The 19,371-nt window shown below is 38.5% G+C and overlaps 2 protein-coding genes across 3 annotated transcripts; both read left to right on the top strand.

Moving 5' to 3' along the window:
• Positions 1-4,744: 4,744 nt before the first annotated feature.
• LOC149036235 (uncharacterized) lies at positions 4,745-12,652 on the top strand. 2 transcript variants are annotated; one of them, XM_089190688.1, is made up of 6 exons: positions 4,745-4,764; positions 5,749-5,906; positions 9,522-9,653; positions 10,179-10,277; positions 11,558-11,749; positions 12,071-12,652. In XM_089190688.1, the coding sequence occupies exons 1-5, from the start codon at positions 4,760-4,762 to the stop codon at positions 11,731-11,733; spliced, it is 570 nt and encodes a 189-aa protein (XP_089046814.1). In that variant the 5' UTR covers positions 4,745-4,759; the 3' UTR covers positions 11,734-11,749; positions 12,071-12,652. The 2 variants fall into 2 exon arrangements, with proteins under 2 accessions (XP_089046814.1, XP_089046813.1); XM_089190687.1 differs by lacking the exon at positions 4,745-4,764 and adding an exon at positions 5,266-5,408.
• A 1,698-nt stretch (positions 12,653-14,350) lies between these two features.
• LOC149036236 (uncharacterized) lies at positions 14,351-17,161 on the top strand (the record flags this gene model as incomplete). The annotated part of the gene is made up of 4 exons (XM_089189948.1): positions 14,351-14,495; positions 14,695-14,778; positions 15,602-15,791; positions 16,767-17,161. Coding segments are annotated over 3 exons (408 nt in total), but the record flags the coding sequence as incomplete, so codon positions are not given.
• Between the last annotated feature and the right edge of the window lie 2,210 nt (positions 17,162-19,371).

Genomic DNA, 19,371 nt, shown 5'->3' on the forward strand with positions numbered 1-19,371 from the left:
ATGAACACTATATTTAGAATGTTTGTTCTAAGTCGTTTTTGCAGTTCCCAAGAATGTATGCAAAATGATAGAGATTTGATTCATTCAGCTGACACGTTTTTTTAAGTTATAGCTCGTGCAGGTTTTTTCTATCAAAAGTCGCGCGCGCAACACACCTGAATTGAAAATTCGTCGTAAAATCGCACGAACCTTAGAATGAGTGTGAGCAACTTTGACTTCTGGCGATATGAAGCCGATTTAGATTATTTTCAGGACTATAACTGAGATTTGTTTATAACTATGATGATCGTCATTTATAGCGGACAGTGCTTTTTAACCATCGTTGTCATCATTATCGTTATCACGCCGGAAGAAGTATAAAGCCAGCACGTTGCCTTACCAGACAACACAGAAAATTGTTCTCTCTTTTGCTCCCCTTGGATCCTGGAAACTGTTACTATTATAATATAATTACTGAAATTCGGTGGGGAGAGCAATTCGCGTATCTTATAATCTGAACGATAGTTTTCAAAAAAACAAATACCACTTAATTCAATTTACCTTAGTTGTCTCGTGTTTAATAGAGGCGTTTCTGAGGACCGTAGATTCTTCTCTAATTCTTCTTGTCTCAGCCAAGACTCACTATCATCAACTTTTTTCTTGTGCTTCTTACAGTATGGGCCTCAGAGCTGTAGTAAGCGATTGCAAATTTCTCAGTTGAAGTGAAGCCCAGTAGCATCCATCAGGAATTGAAAACCGACATGCACTATTTACTTTATTATTCTAAATCAAATAAGGGGTGGTTTAGTCTGCAAATTTAATCATACTGGTTAATGAGAATCATACAAACTGAGGAAAACTGACCGCAAATAATTGTGAACCGTATGCATGAATAAGTGTATTGCGTTTTCAGGTGATTTGAAAAAACGTTATTGATTATCAACCAAGCAACATTGTACATATAACGTAATGTGTACTTAAGTACCCTTAATCTAATAAGGAGTTTCTTCTCTTTTCGAGCAGATATGTCACGAGACAAAAATGGATAACAGAAAATGTTACTCAGGACTACCTGATTCAACTGTAATAATACCTCCAAACAGCTTTTGAATGTCTTGAGACATATGCAAGGTAATTACATCTCTGCCTTGGATACGCTTCCTGACATGATGATCAGGATACTGACATGTTACCTTTGCACTTCTCCAAAACTTCCCCAAAGCGTGGCGATGCCTATAGCTAATCAAAATTTTTTTGTTTACCCTCCTGAGCGAGGTGAAATAGGCCAGTCCTTGCCAAGATTAGCTCATTTTCACATAACACCTCTTTAGACAGGTGGCAGCTTATCAAATGATGTTTTACTTCATCATTGCATTCAGAAGGTCGTACCAAATCACTTAAGCCATGCGATGAACCAAAGTTTTTTCCATCTTTGCTATTTAAAAAACAGTCCTGAGACATAATGAACGTCTCGCTAACGAACAACTTCTTCCTGTACTTGTAATTGTTCCCAAAGCGATACAAGTTCGGCCCGAACTTGTATCGCTTTGGGAGCTCCGGGAGATCTAAAGGAACTCACTATAACTTTGTTTACTCGATACGATTTCAATTTCCGCGCCAAAGGAGAAGCTTACTGAGTGAATTCGTGAGTGGTCAGTGGTTACACTCGTGAGGTAAAGAATGGGTTTGTGACTTTTACATTCAATTGAAAAGACTCGCGTCACTCTTATAAGATGGTTGAACGGAATACAGACTCCGAGCAGTCCCTTTTTTTTTCTTAAAGATAGTGAGGTCACGCGTATCCTCTGAGCATGGAGAAGCCGCGAGACGCGAGACTCGTGTCTCGCGTCTTTGCCGCTCCACGCTCTCAGAGTTGGGCAAAGACAAGACACGTTACTTCTAAAGCGATACAAGAGGTTCAATGGTTATCTCGATTACCTAAAAACATTTATTTACATGGTAAAGATTTGTTTATAAATCTATGAATTGACGCCAGTCCTATTTGGAACGAAATGTACTTGAAAGAAAAAAGAATACTAAGCAAAGCAAAAGTTGTCTGCAACACGAAGCATGCCTTTGCATTAAGACTGAGAGTCCTAATGCTTATTATGATACTTTAATTCATATGTTCGAATGTTCCCAAAAATCCTTTGATAATCTGCCCGCACCCAACCCACACCCCGCCCCTCACCACTGAGCCGTATTGTTTTCACTCAGCGGCTGGTCAGCGATCAGTTTTATGAGGTAGACATGGCGATCGCTACCTGATTACCGTTTTTGTCGATCAGAAAATTAAAATACCAGCGTGATATTGCCTCCAAGATGAAGCAGTTATGTTATTTGATTCGTACTTCACATTCTAGTTGAAGCTTAAGTGGCACAGGTCATTTCTTACGATGGAATCGACGAGGGGAATTCGAACACTAATTGTAGTGTATTAATTGTTGGAAGAATTGGTCGCATGGGGATGTAGGAATGGTAAGTTTAACGAAAAATTTCTAATTTTGCCACTAGAATTGAAAGTAAAGTTCATTTGAATTGCTTTCGTATGTATTTCTGACGGTTTTAGATCTACCTGCTTGATTTATATCAGTTACGCTTCATGTTGACAAATCCTCAAAATGGCGGCTAAACTTGGAGATTGCCGAAAATTAGGTAAGTTCACGGAGTTATAAAGTTTTCGTAAAGGTCGGGCCGCAAAGTTTTTTTCTATAGTTACCTTTTCTATAGCACCTACTTCCTAGCTATGTTAGTTGGATCAGTTAAGAGCGCCTCACTTTTTCAAAAATTTACATTGAATTTGATCGGTTTTGGCATGTGTGACTTAAGCGAACGGATAAGGTGTCATTGAAGTCTTCCTGTTTCCTTGATTGAAACGTGATGTTCACGAAAGTCGCCTCGATGAATAAGATAGAGTTAATATACATGGCTTTGGTATTTATTTTTTGCTAAGTTCCGTAGTTTTTTGTAAATTGTCCTTCAAAATTGTCATAAATTAAAGTCTTAAAAAGTGTCACGACAAACCTTCGCTCGAGTGAAATTTAATTTCTGTAAAACTCGGAAAAATAAAGAGATCCGATCAAACGGATTGTGGTTTTAGTATAGGTACATGAATGTCTTACAACACACAAGAAATGAGCGAAATCCGTGTCTCAAGCAGAATCGACCGGACCGCTCTTACAGAGACACTCTCTTAAATTCCCTGATTTTCCCCTTACCTGTGGCAACTATGTAAATTTTTCTAACCCTTCTCTTTTTGGATTCCTAAGCTTTTCCTGCATTCCATAATAATTAGAGTTGACTTTCACAGAACAGAACAGAATCTTTTGTGGAAAGATGGAACTTAACACGGCGATCGAAATTCAGTAACAACAAGTCGGGTCACCGATCTTTATCGGAAGAGAAAGACATTATTTAAGACATTAAATAAAGACATTATTATGAGTATGCAGTGTTCCCATTGTAACTTAGTTAAACATAGTTTTGGTACCATTTTTTAGGAAACAAACGTAGAAAATGAAGTTGAATCGGTCTATTGACCCTAACACCCTTACATCAGTCAGCATATTCTCCATACTGTTCCCAATACATTTTCAAGGTTGCTTACTAAGAGAATAACTTCAACAATCGAGATCTTCCTAAGTTGATGATCACTTTATTTACTCTCTTGGCCATAAAGTGTGATTTAGAAGTGACACTGTAAGGAGAAATAAGCCTCTGATCACGCTAAGGGGTCAAAAGGTTAACGAATTGAGAACCATTTCGAGCTCCCTTTCTGCACTAGCGTGTGCAAGACGCAGTTCACCCTTTTTACTCTCACTACCTGAATATCCCTTTTAGCTCTGAGGATTTGAGGCGTTGAAAAAAACTACAAATGAACTTTTAATCAGTGGCACCGTATTGACTGGTCATCCTGAATTAAGCGGTCAGTTGCCTTAGTCCCCAATTTGTTTCCCCTTAATCACTACAGTTTTCACCTCTGTTAAGCGATCAATGCTATTAAGCGGTTGTCATCACCCTTTAATTTACCAGGTCCCGACGGCCTGTTTGTACTGTCTTTTACCTGTACGGAACGGTCATTTAAAGCCAAACCACTCAAAATAAAACTAAGAATAATCTTTCAAGTAATTTTCAATCCACGTTTCTCTCCCAACATCAAAGTATCACCAGTATTATTTTTGAGCGAGATTCTGTACATTAAGTGGTCAGTTAAGGTATAAAGTGGCGTTGTGTATTTTTTCATAATACCCCATATCTGTGAAACTTGTATTAAACAGTCAACGTGTACTAAACGTTCACCCCACCATTACTCGTGGGTGACCGCTTAATTCAGGTATGACAGTTCATCCTTTAAATACAGTTTTAATTCTTCTCATCATTCTTTTATTTGGAAATGAAATAATATCCTAAGAAGAGACTACATCTTGGTGACTCTTTGAGTGAAAGGGCCAATATACTTGACTCCGGATCCAAGAACTAACATGTTGTAAGGTCGTGTTCACGCAACACACATTACTCTCAGAGTGCATTTCCTCTCAGGGGTGGGGTTACCTGCCATAGATTAGCACCCCATTGAAGGTGAGCAGCGATACTCATTTTAGTAACCTCAAACTACAGAAATCGAGAGAAGCTTATGCTCTGAAAGCCGTTTGACAAGTGTACAAGATCTACGTGGAAACAAGACAGCTTCGAGTCCTTGTGAAGTCGCATTTTTCGGGAATTAATCAGAGAGATACAAGCATCTACTCTTCAATGATACCGACAAAAAGACCACTCTACAATGAAGTAATCATAAAAGTCTTGGGTCACTTTGACAAAGTGTGCACAACTAGGGTATCCTTTTTCACGCGCCATATCAAATCCTAATTCCTCACAGCACCCCCCCCCCCTTTCCCCTCCAATTACTATGTTTTTCTTTGACAGTTTAATCATTTCATTCGCTCTAAGCGTTGCATTTTTTAAGGGAGGGGGGGGCATTAAAACTCTGTAATACCACAACCTGAGGTATTCGTGATACGAAACATAGGATACGTGCTTTTGGATTGTTTTTTCTAAGGATTTCCCCAAAAAGTTCCGCTTAGAGTGTAAATAAACCTTCCCTACTGAGAAGTCTTGAGCCTCTGTGCGTGAGTATGGGGATTGCCACGCGACGGGGAATGGGATAATGACGAACTATATCACGAAACTATACATCACGCTTCCTTTTCAAGTCGATCTGCGGAACAGGAAAGTTAAGGACGAACATTTTCTCTGATTCAAAACAAAATAATATTTAAGTAATAAGAAATAGACCTAAAGAGAATGCATTTTACACTGGTAAAAAGTGGTCATCACCTTTGCGGTCGGCTTAAGAAAAGCAAGACAATCAGCAACTCCCACGTTTTGGATTATTATAACATCAGCAGAAGCTCCTGGAGAATTTTTAAAAGGTGTTACACGTGTCTGTACAGGTTTAATAACAGGGGGAATTAAGAATGGAAAATACTCAAATACGTTTTTAATTTTGTGCAGAGCGGGCTATTTCAGGAAAGGTACGTCGATGCATTTCGTTGTATAATCGTGCGCGACAATCGTTTTTTCTTTCATGATAATGGCAAGAAGATCTTTATCAATTCAATGAACATAACTTGACATTAACTTCTACCTGAAATGCGTGCAGAGAAAATCATTTTCTTATCTTTTCTGATATCGACCACGCCCCGCTTAGAACTGATATATAAACCCATCGTCAAACATTGATCAAGCATTCTTTTTCTTCTTATCCAAAAGACGAGTAGATAACCACGTTCAACATCCACGAAGCATGGCAATTCTAGAGAGGGGTTTCTTTTTATTCTTCCTCGCCGTGGTTTTGATCCTCTGCCAATCTTTTGCTCAACGTTCCACAAGTAAGCTGGCAGAAACGAACAAGCTACGAAACGGAGAAGGTAAGAGCAACCATCTAAAAGATTAACACAAAGTATCTGTGTAAGCGTAGCTTTTCCACAGTCTATTCGAAGAGTCGAATGGATAACTCTGTCAGGGGTTGATCCACCGGTTAAAACTTGATTGAGCCAATTAGGAAAACAGAAAGGATTTTACCGATATTTCATTCTATTTGGCATTTTACCAAGAAGAACATTCTAGATGACTAGGCCACTTACGTGTAGAGTACTTTTTTGAGACAATGTTTATTTTTTTTGCTTCCCCTTTCCCTTCTCACACTCTGGAAGGATTGAAAAAATAACTCACTGTATGAAACAAAGTTACCTCTCATTGTACATTCCACAAGCTTTTAAACTCAAATGGGAAACAGAAGTTTGGTCACGAGAAAGATCAATTCACACGCCATAGAAAGTTGTTGTTTCTAAAATGTTCAAGGAACAATAGTAGTTTTGTTTTCAGTACACGCATGCGCTTTTAACTCTGAAAACAAGGGTACCTTTCATTAACCATAGGCTTTTGTATTTAAATGAAAAACAGAAGCAGTACATTCACGGGAATTAACAGTTCCCAAACCATAAATGGTCTTATAGCTTAAACGTTCGAGGAATACTTTTGATTTCTTTTCGGTGCACGCAAACATTTTCAAGACTTGCAGCAAAACGAAACGAAGCTTAAAACATTACGATATGTCCATTATTGGACCGGAATCATTGATACACTCTTCTTTAACCAAAATCGGTTTTCACTATATCTGTACAGCTATCTATACATTACACTAAATATTTTTAGTCACAGAAGTGAATACAATTTGTCGAAGCCCTTTTTTTTAATATCTTAAATTTTTAATTTCATGACTGTATCAGTAGGCAGTGGTGGACAAAGACTGAATAGATTTGTTTAGACGCTTTCGTAAGGAAAGACTTTATACAAATCTGATATACGTCGTCAATCTTTCTTCTTTTCCAATGCCAAAAATAAAAATACAGACATTAACACGTACATGGCCGTAAAAGCCTTCGAAGGTTAAGTGGCTGTACTCCCTTGAGACAAAAGTTCATCATTTTTCTGTTTTTGACGGCTAAGCTTAAAACTTTTCCGTCAATCTTAAGCGCACACACATGACGTTTTCCACAGTGCTAATCAATTGTCTCATGTCAGCATAGTATATGAACCAACTCACCACATAGGTGTTTGTAGCTTAGTCATTGCACTATCCTATCTCGAAATCGGAAGATATGACACTCGTATTTTATGGTATTCAATATTTCCTTTCCTTTCTCTTTCCTCACACCGAAACGATTACGAGATGTTTATCATCCGAAATTAGAAAAACAAAGGGTCTTAATGAACTTTCACTCTAGATTCCGGAAGCGTTTGAACCAAACCTTTTCGGCACGTCATAAAATGATATTCTAACTCGCATGCCCTTAAAAAAAAAACATCAAAGATGTCATTAAAAATAAAAAATAAAAAAAAAATATATATATATATATATATCTATATATAATTGTGGGAAATTGTAGCAAATGCTATTGGAAAGTGCTCAATACACATGAGTGTAGAGCGAAATACAATTCAAATGACTAACTTGAAACACGCATGATTCCCCGTAACTCTAAGTTTCGTGCTTACGCACTCGTCAGACAGATTTAAATCTGTCTGACGAGTGCGTAAGCACGAAAGTCAGAGTTACAGGGAATCATGCGTGTTTCATTTTGGTCATTTTGAACTGTTTATATATATATATATAGGCTGAAGGGTTGGTACATGTCCGCAGATAGACCAAGAAAGGAAAAATCATTTTACTGTGACAACCAAATCGGTTTTCAATTTAACCACATCTGTATTGTATTGAAGCAGATCACGCAACAGATACATACTCTACAAGTTTGTGTTAATTTTTGGTGCCCTTTATACAAAAGGTTTAATTTCAGACCTACCGTAACTAGACAGCGGGTGTCTCTAAAAAGAGATCGGTTTCCGTGCACCCTTATATAAGGTACTTAAACTATTAGTTTCGCATTTACATTCAAAAGGAAGCAACAATCAAACAAAATAAAATCGGTTTTTCTTGATAATCGATGAAAGATGGTGCAACAGATGAATACTCAGCAAAGTGTGTCAATTGTCAGAGCCCCCTTAATTTAAAGCTTTAGTTTCTGACCAGCAAGAACCGCTTTGAGCACATTTGTTTTCAAGAGTTCCGTGAAAGGAGTGCACAATCTACTTATCTAGTGTAAGCTATGAGTATTCCTCTATTTCCAGTGCAGTAAAATCATCTAGATATTTGCAGTATTAATTACTGCCAAATTTTTCCTCCACGCGTTATGATAAACACTTCTCAATTTATCACTTGCCGATCTCAACGACCTTGCTTAGTTTAAAAGAATCACAGTAACAAGTTAACTGATCACTACAAGTTAAACTTTGACTGACGAATATCAGATGTTCCTTTGGTACCAATTTTAGACACCGTACTGATACCACCAGTTTTAAAAATGAAAACAATGACGGAAAGATCTAAATATTTTACAGTCATGTAGAGATTTTCCAACCGATATGTACCCTTAAGGAATTTTAATCCTTAAGTTGAAAAAAAGTAATTAATTTGTTTGCAATATCTTTCTATCGTCACGTAAACAAGTTATGAACCCAGTAAACTATTAGTTACAAAGCGTCTTCTTCACAGGAGTCAAATTCTATGGACTTGTTTACCTAAAATGTATAAAAACCTGAAGGTAGAGATACGATCAAATTTTCACATCACTTCAGAAGACTTAGCGGTCGTTTCACTGTGAAGTCACGAAAAGGAACATTTGCCAAAATAAACTTCCAGAGTGTCATATCATTAGCTAACGTACGGAAGATATAAAGGCAGTGAGTACAACATTTTAAACAAAGTGTTAAAAGATAAAATCTAACGTTGACGTTGGATTAAAGCATAAGTAATAGAGGGAACAAATCAAACTTTGTAATATAAAGACTTTGTTCACGAGAAATTAAGGATAGCCCAGCAATGCCAGAAATTTGTTGAGAACTATACCAATGTTTTTTGCGCGCGGATCCGCCACGGATATCCTCTCTTTACCGCCACAATTTTTGCAGTCCACGTAAAGGAAGGCGTTCGCTTTTTGGTTACAGCAAGCCTACAACGCGCATTTTTACTTGACATGCTTTGTTGACGCGGCACACGGTTTGAATTGCAACGCACCGATCAGGTCCCATTGGCGTCTTACTTTTAAGGAGTCATCAAATTTAAGTGCGCATGCGTTTTAACATTTCATAGAGCCCGCAAATTTAGACACTAAGAATAACTAGGAGCCCATTACTAAGTAATGGGCTTCTGAAGAAACGCAATTTAAATAGTCTTTGATGTAGTTATTTCTATAACCCACAGTTCAAGACATGTGTATAAATAAATCCATTTATTTTACTGAAGGGGAAGTAAACGAGGTTCCAAGTTTGTTACTCGGACTCCGTGGGGTCAGGTTGAGCTTCTCTTTCAACTGATCGACGGCCGAGCTTTCATTGCCAACAGAAAACTAACATAACAAATAACCAATCGCTTCTTTAAGATGAATTTACCAGCACTTCCTTTTGTGAATTTTCTCTCGTAGAATGCAAAGACAAAGGTTCACACAGTACTTGTAAGAAAATTACCAACGAACTGGGATATAGAGTGTGTTACACGACCATTAGTCAGCTGAAACTCAAGCTGGAAAGAAGCTGTTCCGCTAGTTGTCATTATTGTAAGTAGCTCTGTCCGGTGGTGCATCCACGAAATATAATCCTTGCAATAATCCATGTAGCACAGTAACCGAATAAACAACCGACCAAAAGAGCAATAAAATGAAGACAATTATTTCATAACCATGATACAAATGGCATCTACAGGAGTGACATCCGTCTTGATAAAAAAATTGACAACGCGCTTCAACGAAAAACACTTGGTTTAAACTCAAAGGGTGTGTCAATCGCCAGTCGAAATCCTTTAAGCATTTTCCAGTGCCCCCACTGAATAAAAAGGAATAAGGGTGAGTCCTTGTTACGAGGTTTTCTTGGATCTAGGTTGCTACCCAGACATGAACTCAGAAATGCCCAAGTCAGCTTCTCATTACAGTTAAAAATACACCTGTATGTAAGACTGGGATAGGAAAAAAAATGATTGATAACTGATCCACAAAGCGAGGAATGACGCTTTTTTTAAGGAAGTGAGAAATCTAAAGAATCCAGAATAACAACAATAATAAATAAAGTTGATATTGCTTGTCAAGGTGGAGAACCTCTCGAAAACTGCAGAACAAACAGGAATGGATGTTGTTGGGATGGTAGAACAACCAGTCAAGATCCCTATGGCATAAAAGGCTGCCCTGGTAAGTAAAATAGCAAAGTAAAAAAATGCTGCTACTGAAATGAAAGGCTCCTGAAACTCAGCTCAAGGAGCACCGCATTAACCTAGACAAGAGAGTTTGGTCACAGATACCAGTGGCGGATCTAGGAGAGGGCCCCCCTACCTCCCTTATTTTGGATAAAAAAAAAAAGAATCGCAGAAAGAAGAAAACCTGGCAGGGCTAGCGACAAAACCCTCCCCCCCCCCCCCTCTTCGTAACTTCTCTCAGAGATCTAAGTATGGTGAATAAATGATAAGTTTTAGTGTCAGGATTTTCTACAATAATTTATGAATATCCCCTCAGTACACATACAAACCGGGGGACTCTTAACGTATCAATGTCCTCACTGGAACAACTGTGGTTCTTTAGAATATAATTACTCCTCACTACGGAGAGGGAAGGGTGAAAGGGATTACCTCGTTAACCTTTTGACTTCTCAAAGTGACGAGCATCTAATTTCTCCTTACAATACCACTGCCGATCGAACATCAAGGTCATGAGAATAAAGGAAACGATCGCCTATAGGAGAAGCTCTTGATCGTTGTGTAAATTCTTCTTGCTTGTACCATGGGAAATGAATAGAGAACAGTATGGAGAAAATACATTTTGATTTTACGATCTAAGGGTTAAACGTCACACTTGCTTTAAGTCCATTGTGACGGTGGCACACGCGTATTACTGCTCTTTTTGACCATTTGTTCAAGAAATATAAAATTCATATATCTATCTGGTAACCTTGATTCAAAAACCCCGACCGTAACAATCGATTTGATTCATTGGTTGCGTTGCTCGTGATACTCCGAGTTTCGTGCACGAGATAATGTTTAGCGTCTGCGAAGCCGCAAGAAAACCGTTTCAACTTGCCAAATTATTTAAACTCTCCTTGCGGTTAGTGTGTCTGTGGACTGAAATTGTGTTGTGCAATCTCGTGAGCAATTCTTTAATATAACCCAACAATCAAGGAAACCGGTCATAATCGTGTGTCACAGAATTTAGCTGATCCCCCATCTAAGGCTCTGTAATATTTTTCTTTTCCTCTCCTCACTGGCAGGTAATTGGCGGTCAATTTTCTATAGTCCCTCTTTATACTCTGTTGGTGAAGACTGATCCCCCTCCTTCCCCTCTGAAAACCATATGATCCCCCAAAACCCAACCCTCCCCCGGCGATAATGATTGGTCCCTAACGGGGAAGCCCAAATTCCCGATAAATGAATGACGCTATTTTCTGATTGTGCTTTTTTTTCTTTGGGCGGTGTCTATAGAGTGCAAGGATCATTTTTCTTTGTGCAAACGATTCAAGAAGTTTTGCACACAGTCAAAACCAGAAAATATCGAGTTCATGGAGTTTCACTGTCCATTGACTTGCGGCAAGTGTAATCACAGGAATTTGCCAATAAACGGACAGAAAATCCGGATGGACGATTGGAGGAAAATTTAATTGCTGAACTAAGAAGGTAAGTAAATCGACTTTCATTGCAAATCGCGCACCTAAAAAAAAATGCTGAAGAAGGCCAAAGTACGTGAACTTCCTCGTTTGTTAATCTGATGCCATTTTCTTAAGTATAAACACGTCTAACTGTTTAAATTGTGAGCAGTTCCTCCTTTGTGCTAAAATAAGTCATCAGCCACGCTTGGATCAGTTAGCGCGGTTAGGAAAGCTAACAGGTGAACGAGGTTGGGTCAGAATCATGATAATCTAAAGCATGAGTAAAAGGCTTCAACACTGAAGTAGGTATTACTGAGTTATAATGATCAAAAGTTCGTTTCTCTTTCAGAGATTTGGTGGATGGCAAAGTCCTCTCACAAGATGGAACGTCCATATCCTTAGGCCTGTAGTTACATTTAAATGTGAGGTTGCCTTCAAATCAATGACTATGGAGGACCAATACTTTCATTACACTCTTGCTAGCTGGATGGTGATTTTGGGCAAATTTTGAGGGAGCGTCGAAAAAAATCCAAGATTGTATTGATTTTAATTTCCTTTGCACTGTGATTGGTCTGGAAAGTTCTCGACAACGTTTAAACCAAATACATGCTGCATTTATTTTTTTCAGCAATTTAGACAGTTTTCTGAGAAGTTCGCTTTTTTTTACTTTGAGTTCACCTCCTCGCCGCAGTCATATTCTCCTCTGTTCGTTTAAGATGTAGTGATAACTTTTTAGTTTTACAACGCTTAATTTTATCTAGATTTGTATCGCTCTATCCATGTTGGTATCTAGTTATCAGAGTATAATCAATCAAAATGTGCTCTGTCCGGTAGATATGGCGTTGTATGCAAAAATTAATGCCTGAAGGTTAGCAGGACAATATTTAGGAATGCTTAAATAGCTTAATGCTGTAATAAAAAATATTTGAAAGAGATATTTGCGCAATAGAATGCTTTGCTTCATTAACAGTCTATCGCCGTAAAAATGCGATAAAATTTTTAATTTACGAGCCGAACACCCCGAGTCGGACGAACACCAAGCGGCCATCGACGATTGCCCTGGAAGTGTCTGCCTAACTGTGGCGGGTTTACCTACTGGAATAAGCAGATCGCGGGATATTCAAGGGAAAGAAGCCAAGTTTCTCGGGTCGATTTTCGCAAGATGGGACGGTGCTGTTGAAATATATCATCTCAACAGCGATGAGTTTGACTCAGACTTCGCTGATGTTGCCAGGTTTATCATTTAAGCGTTCAGGATTCAATTATCTCGCACTATTCTCAACAGTGCGTGATCAAAACACTTTGTGATGGTCGGCTTTTGCCGCGAAGCGCTCAGTATCAAACTGGAAGAACACAGTGCGGAGGCCCATCGGGTGACCTAGCCCCTTAAATTAATGTAAATTTTTTCACGGTACACAAACTATCGGTGCGTTCCTTTGGGAGGATCTGGATTAGGTTTTGTGATCCAAGATCACACAGATCACGGTGCATCAAAGGAACGGAGCTACCACGACAGCAGGCGCGAAATTGTAGAGCGCGTCAGCGGAGTCGCGCACTAAATTTAAAAACGAAAACGAGATGGCCACCGCGGATAGAGCAGCTGTTGTTTCGTCAATAGAAGAACTTTTCGATGATTCAAAACTACAAGAAGCGAGAAGTTGTGAAGATGAAGAATTTCTATTGTTTCTTTTGATAAGGGAAAGGCAGAGCCATGTCCGCATTGAGCATTATTTCAAACGTATTAAGCCACTCTACATTGTTTCAGATTTTTTAAGTCATTTTCGGATGTCAAGAACTACAGTCAGTGTTTGGAATACCTGTCAGCTACTTGCCTACTGTATGCGTTGATCATACTGCGAAATTCAAAAGTACTTCTGATAAACAAACAAAAAGAAGCAAATGAATAAATGACAAATCGAAGAGTATTAATCGAAGACAAGATTTTCATCGCACGAGTGGGATAAATGTCATTGGTTTTTAAGCCTCGCATATTAATGGTGAACTTAAGTGGCGCCTCGAGAGAAAGGGTTAAGCCAATGACGATATCATTACATCACACTACTTATAAATTAAATTTAAAAAAAAAGGGTTCAAACAGTGATAAGGAATAAGAACACTCCCACTGGTCTGGCATCTTTTCCGGGCATCTCCATATCACACCACTATGTTGCCGAGTATCAAGGGTCACGCGCTTAAGATGATTTTTTTAAAAAAAATATTTAACCCCCAAGAGTGCCTAGCACCAAATATCTCCTTACAATAACACCCCTGAATCTCGATTTAGGTCGTGAGGATAAATGATATGATCTCCAACTAAAAAAGGTCTTGATCGTCGAACGAATTTTCCTTGTCAGCACCTTAAAAAGAGTATGGAAAACAGTATGGGGAATATACATACCGTGCATAGGTTAAGGGAAGAACAAAAATAAGCGGCATGGATTCCAGATCCCCAGATTTCTCGCATGAACATGAAGTCGGGGAGGAGGGGGTGGGGGGAGGGGAAAGTGGGAGTGGGAAAAAGGGAAAGAGTTGTTGATTGGCAGCGTTCCCTTGCGGAAGAATTGTTTTATGGCTTAAAAAAATTTGGGTTCAATAATCGAGGATGAATTAATTTTTCTAAATTTTTTTGTTGCTTGCAGAGTGCAAAGATGAACCAGCGGCACATGAGATCTGCGCGAAAGTAGTTAAAGAACTTGGCATCCAGGTTTGCCATGTCAAGATCGAACAGCTGAGATACAAACTCGAGAGGAGCTGTGCAAAGACTTGCAACTATTGTAAGTAATGCCGTTGAAATAACACGCATATTTGAGAGGTTCTGCTACCATTCTTGCCCTTCACTTTGCCTAAATAATCAAACCATAGTCACTTCCCGTGCAGTTGCCGTTGCACTAACTCTTCTTACATTTTCACTATTTACAACTTTTGGTTTTACTTTTTGCCTACTAATAAAGCCCACAATAATTTTGTATTCAGGTGGAGAACCTGAGATGAGCTGTAGAAGAACCAGAGACTGTTGTTGGGACAGATTCACACCGCGTGGCAGGGTAAGCTGCCCAGGTAAGAAAAAATAGCAATTACAGCAAAGATACAAAGGGTTATCTGTACCCTTTATTTTTGTTTCCTTTTCGTTGGCTATCAAAAAGAGCTTTGCAGAAAGCGATCATGGACCGCGACTTGATGTAAGAAATCTGTGTTCACTGATTCAGTTTACAGCCTGTTGCTCTTGTGGGAAGGACTCGTGCTTTTTCTCAATAAACCCCCAGTAACCTTACATGTTTCAGTCTTTGTCGTAACTGGCTAACTGGCTCTATAAAGCAAAAACTATTCCTAAAAAACACACACCATCACAAATGAGTCAGTTACCTTATTGGAAAATTGCATGATTGTTTTTCATGCTAGTAACTTCGTCCAGAACTTAAGTTTTCCCTCTTAACTCCTTAAATCCTAAGAGTGGCCAGCATCCAAACTCTCCTTACAGTAATACAACTGAATCATTCATTATTATCATGAGAATAAAGGAAATGATCGCTAACCTGAGATAGTTTGATTGTAAAACAAATTCTCCCTGTCTAGACCAAAGGAGACGTGTAGAAAAGAGTGTACGGAATATGGATACTGATGTTAGGGTGCAAAGGGTTGACCCTTTAACTCCCAAGATCTGATTGTTAATTCTCCCCTGTAGCTGCTACACATTTCCTTGTAAATTAGTTATGAGAAATTGGTGCTAGATCAAGATAGCAGCTTCTACCTGATAACTTTGAATATTCTCATCACCTGTTTGTTGAAGAATGTATGGATATTGTAGGAAGAAGTTTTATGTTAATCACTTCTGCGAGTTAAAGGGTTAACTACATTTCAATTTCGTTTCCTCATTGGTTAGAATGCAAGGATCACATGCACCTCTGCAGAAGATTCAAAAGATTCTGTAACTCAGGAAAGGAAGAGAACAAAGAATTTATGGAACTGCACTGCCCAGTGACTTGCGGAAAATGCAGAGGTAGCATCGGAGCGATAAGAAAGGGGCGACCTGTTACCATGCGCGACTGGAACAAGCTTTGATTTCATCAAAGGTGGGTAGTAATTAAGTCTTTCTTTTGGAGCGTTTTTAGATTGTGTTTCCATAACCAAAGTAATCTCGACGACTAATCAGTAGCACAGAAAATGTCTTTTCAGAGCCGATAAGAACTCACTCAAAGTATAAACAACCAAACGGACTAAAGCGCACGAAAACGCAGGTGACTCAGTCATAATTGGTTTTAGTTTAAAGTCTGATCGGTTAATAAAGTGGCGCGAGTTTCCTGTACCAATTACGGTGCAAAGTGAAGAGAACAGATTACTTTCAACACAATTTGAAATTGCTCTAAAAATACCAATAAAAGAATGCTCAAAATCTTGGGTGCAAAATTGTATTTATTTTACTGACCTAAAGGAAACCTAGGAATCAAAGAATGGACACGGTGAAAAAACGCAATCTCAGCTAGGAAACTCGCATTTTTCTGCGTTTCCGACATTTTTTTTCACGTTTTAGTTTGAGCAGATCTCGTCGTCGTCTATTTATGGCATTTTCCTTAAGTCTGACTGGCTGATGCGATGATGGCGAGTCAAATACAAGGGAACTCAAACCGAAAGGGCTTAAACTCTCGATAACATCAGTGTGCATATTCTCCATACCGATTTATACATTTCCTAAGGTGCTGACGAGGAGAGTTTATTTAGTAAACGAGAGCCTCTTAAGTTGGTGATCATTTCTTCGATTACCCTGAACGTGATGTATGATTCAGGGGTGAAACTGTCGGGAGAAATAACATGAAAGTCTCTCAAGGGTCAAAAGTAAAAAGCTTGTTCTCTTTACTCCGTCATCCTTTATTATCAATACATTTTCGCGGAGAAAGGCAACTCGATAAAGAATATCACCAATTGATAGTTTTGGGTAAAATTTTAAAACCATATTTTCAGATATGCAAGTATAAGAAATTTGTGGCAGAAAAATCCAGACGCTGCATATCATAGTGTCTAAAAATTCCACTGTTGTTTTATTTTCTCAGATTGTGTCTGAACCGCAATATAAAGTTGGTGGACAGTTCTCACTTCCATGAATTTGACATACGATCCGTATTTTGACGAGGCACCAGTTTTGATTAAAGAGGACCTCCGTCGGAAATTACCAGGAATATGCGGATGATGTTTGATGTAAATGAACGAATTTAAAGACTTGAGTAACATCTATGCGCTTAAATCGGGAGCGCCCTTCACATCAGGAAAATAATTGTTACAGATAGGCAATGTAGATGTACAGCATGAATTACATGTAAATTTGTTTAAGTTGTTTTCACGCCTGTTTTGCCAACATCTACTATTTATACAAGTCTCGGACCAATCGAGGTTACAGATACTTTGCATTGTGTTTTTTTTGAACGAAATAAATATGATTAAACCTCAATAACCGGCGCAGATAGTTCACGTAGCTTCCAAAGGGCTTATTGCAGCTTCCTTTGCTAGTTGAATACAGCAAATCCCCAAGAAAGACGCCATGTGTAATTTTGGTTCTACTTGATCATGGTTTGACTTCTCCCTGAAAAAGGTAAAAATTTCACTGACAAACCGAATAAATAATTTTACAAATTAGACCTGAAAACAACCGCTGACCTCCCCTCACAAGAGTCCCATCCGCACTTCTCCTGCAGCGAGTTGGAATTGATAATTCGGCCATGTATCATGGAGAAAGGATTGATTTTTTTGGAAACCGAACATCAGCTTGTTGTTCAATTTCATTACCTCTAATCGACCAATAAAATGCGTTCCCTGTTCTTGAAATATACCAGATAATTCAAAATAATAGATAATGATAGAAATATATTCATTCACAAACCAAAATCAACTTGCATTACAAGAGGAAACAATAAACTCGACAGAAATCTATCACCAGTACCAAACAATACATGAGTAATTGTCACATGCTTAAAAAGCTTTCATTATCTTTCATCATGGAGAAGCTTAGATAAGATGAGAATCGTACTACTTGACATTTTTCTCCTTCCTGACTTCTTTCAAGGATGAAAATTCTACCCTAAATCGAATTTAAATTCCCTGATTTTCCCCTTACCTGTGGCAACTATGTAAATTTTTCTAACCCTTCTCTTTTTGGATTCCTAAGCTTTTCCTGCATTCCATAATAATTAGAGTTGACTTTCACGGAACAGAACAGAATCTTTTGTGGAAAGATGGAACTTAACACGGCGATCGAAATTCAGTAATAACAAGTCGGATCACCGTTCTTTATCGGAAGAGAAAGATACTATTTAAGACATTAAGTATAGACATTATTATGAGTATGCAGTGTTCCCATTGTAACTTAGTTAAACATAGTTTTGGTACCATTTTTTAGGAAACAAACGTAGAAAATGAAGTTGAATCGGTCTATTGACCCTAACACCCTAACATCAGCCAGCATATTCTCCATACTGTTCCCAATACATTTTCAAGGTTGCTTACTAAGAGAATAAGTTCAACAATCGAGATCTTCCTAAGTTGATGATCACTTTCTTTACTCTCTTGGCCATAAAGAGTGATTTAGAAGTGATACTGTAAGGAGAAATAAGCTTCTGATCACGCTAAGGGGTCAAAAGGTAAACGAATTGAGAACCATTTCGAGCTCCCTTTCTGAACTAGCGTGTGCAAGACGCAGTTCACCCTCTTTACTCTCAATACCTGAATATCCCTTTTAGCTCTGAGGATTTGAGGCGTTGAAAAAAACTACAAATGAACTTTTAATCAGCGGCACCATATTAACTGGTCATCCTGAATTAAGTGGTCAGTTGCCTTAGTCCCCAATTTGTTTCTCCTTAATCACTACAGTTTTCACCTCTGTTAAGCGGTCACTGCTATTAAGCGGTTGTCATCACCCTTTAATTTACCAGGTCCCGACGGCCTGTTTGTACTGTCTTTTACCTGTACGGAACGGTCATTTAAAGCCAAACCACTCAAAATAAAACTAAGAATAATCTTTCAAGTAATTTTCAATCCATGTTTCTCTCCCAACATCAAAGTATCACCAGTATTATTTTTGAGCGAGATTCTGTACATTAAGTGGTCAGTTAAGGTATAAAGTAGCGTTGTGTATTTTTTCATAATACCCCATATCTGTGAAAATTGTATTAGACAGTCAACGTGTACTAAACGTTCACCCCACCATTACTCGTGGGTGACCGCTTAATTCAGGTATGACAGTTCATCCTTTAAATACAGTTTTAATTCTTCTCATCATTCTTTTATTTGGAAATGAAATAATATCCTAAGAAGAGATTACATCTTAGTGACTATTTGAGTGAAAGGGCCAATATACTTGACTCCGAATCCAAGAACTAACATGTTGTAAGGTCGTGTTCACGCAACACACATTACTCTCAGAGTGCATTTCCTCTCAGGGGTGGGGTTACCTGCCATAGATTAGCACCCCATTGAAGGTGAGCAGCGATACTCATTTTAGTAACCTCAAACTATAGAAACCGAGAGAAGCTTATGCTCTGAAAGCCATTTGACAAGTGTACAAGATCTACGTGGAAACAAGACAGCTTCGAGTCCTTGTGAAGTCGCTTTTTTTGGGAATTAATCAGAGAGATACAAGCATCTTCTCTTCAATGATACCGACAA

Source organism: Pocillopora damicornis, chromosome 12 (genome assembly GCF_964200805.1).
Source record: "Pocillopora damicornis chromosome 12, jaPocDami1.2, whole genome shotgun sequence".
NCBI classification, from domain to species: Eukaryota; Metazoa; Cnidaria; class Anthozoa; order Scleractinia; family Pocilloporidae; genus Pocillopora; species Pocillopora damicornis.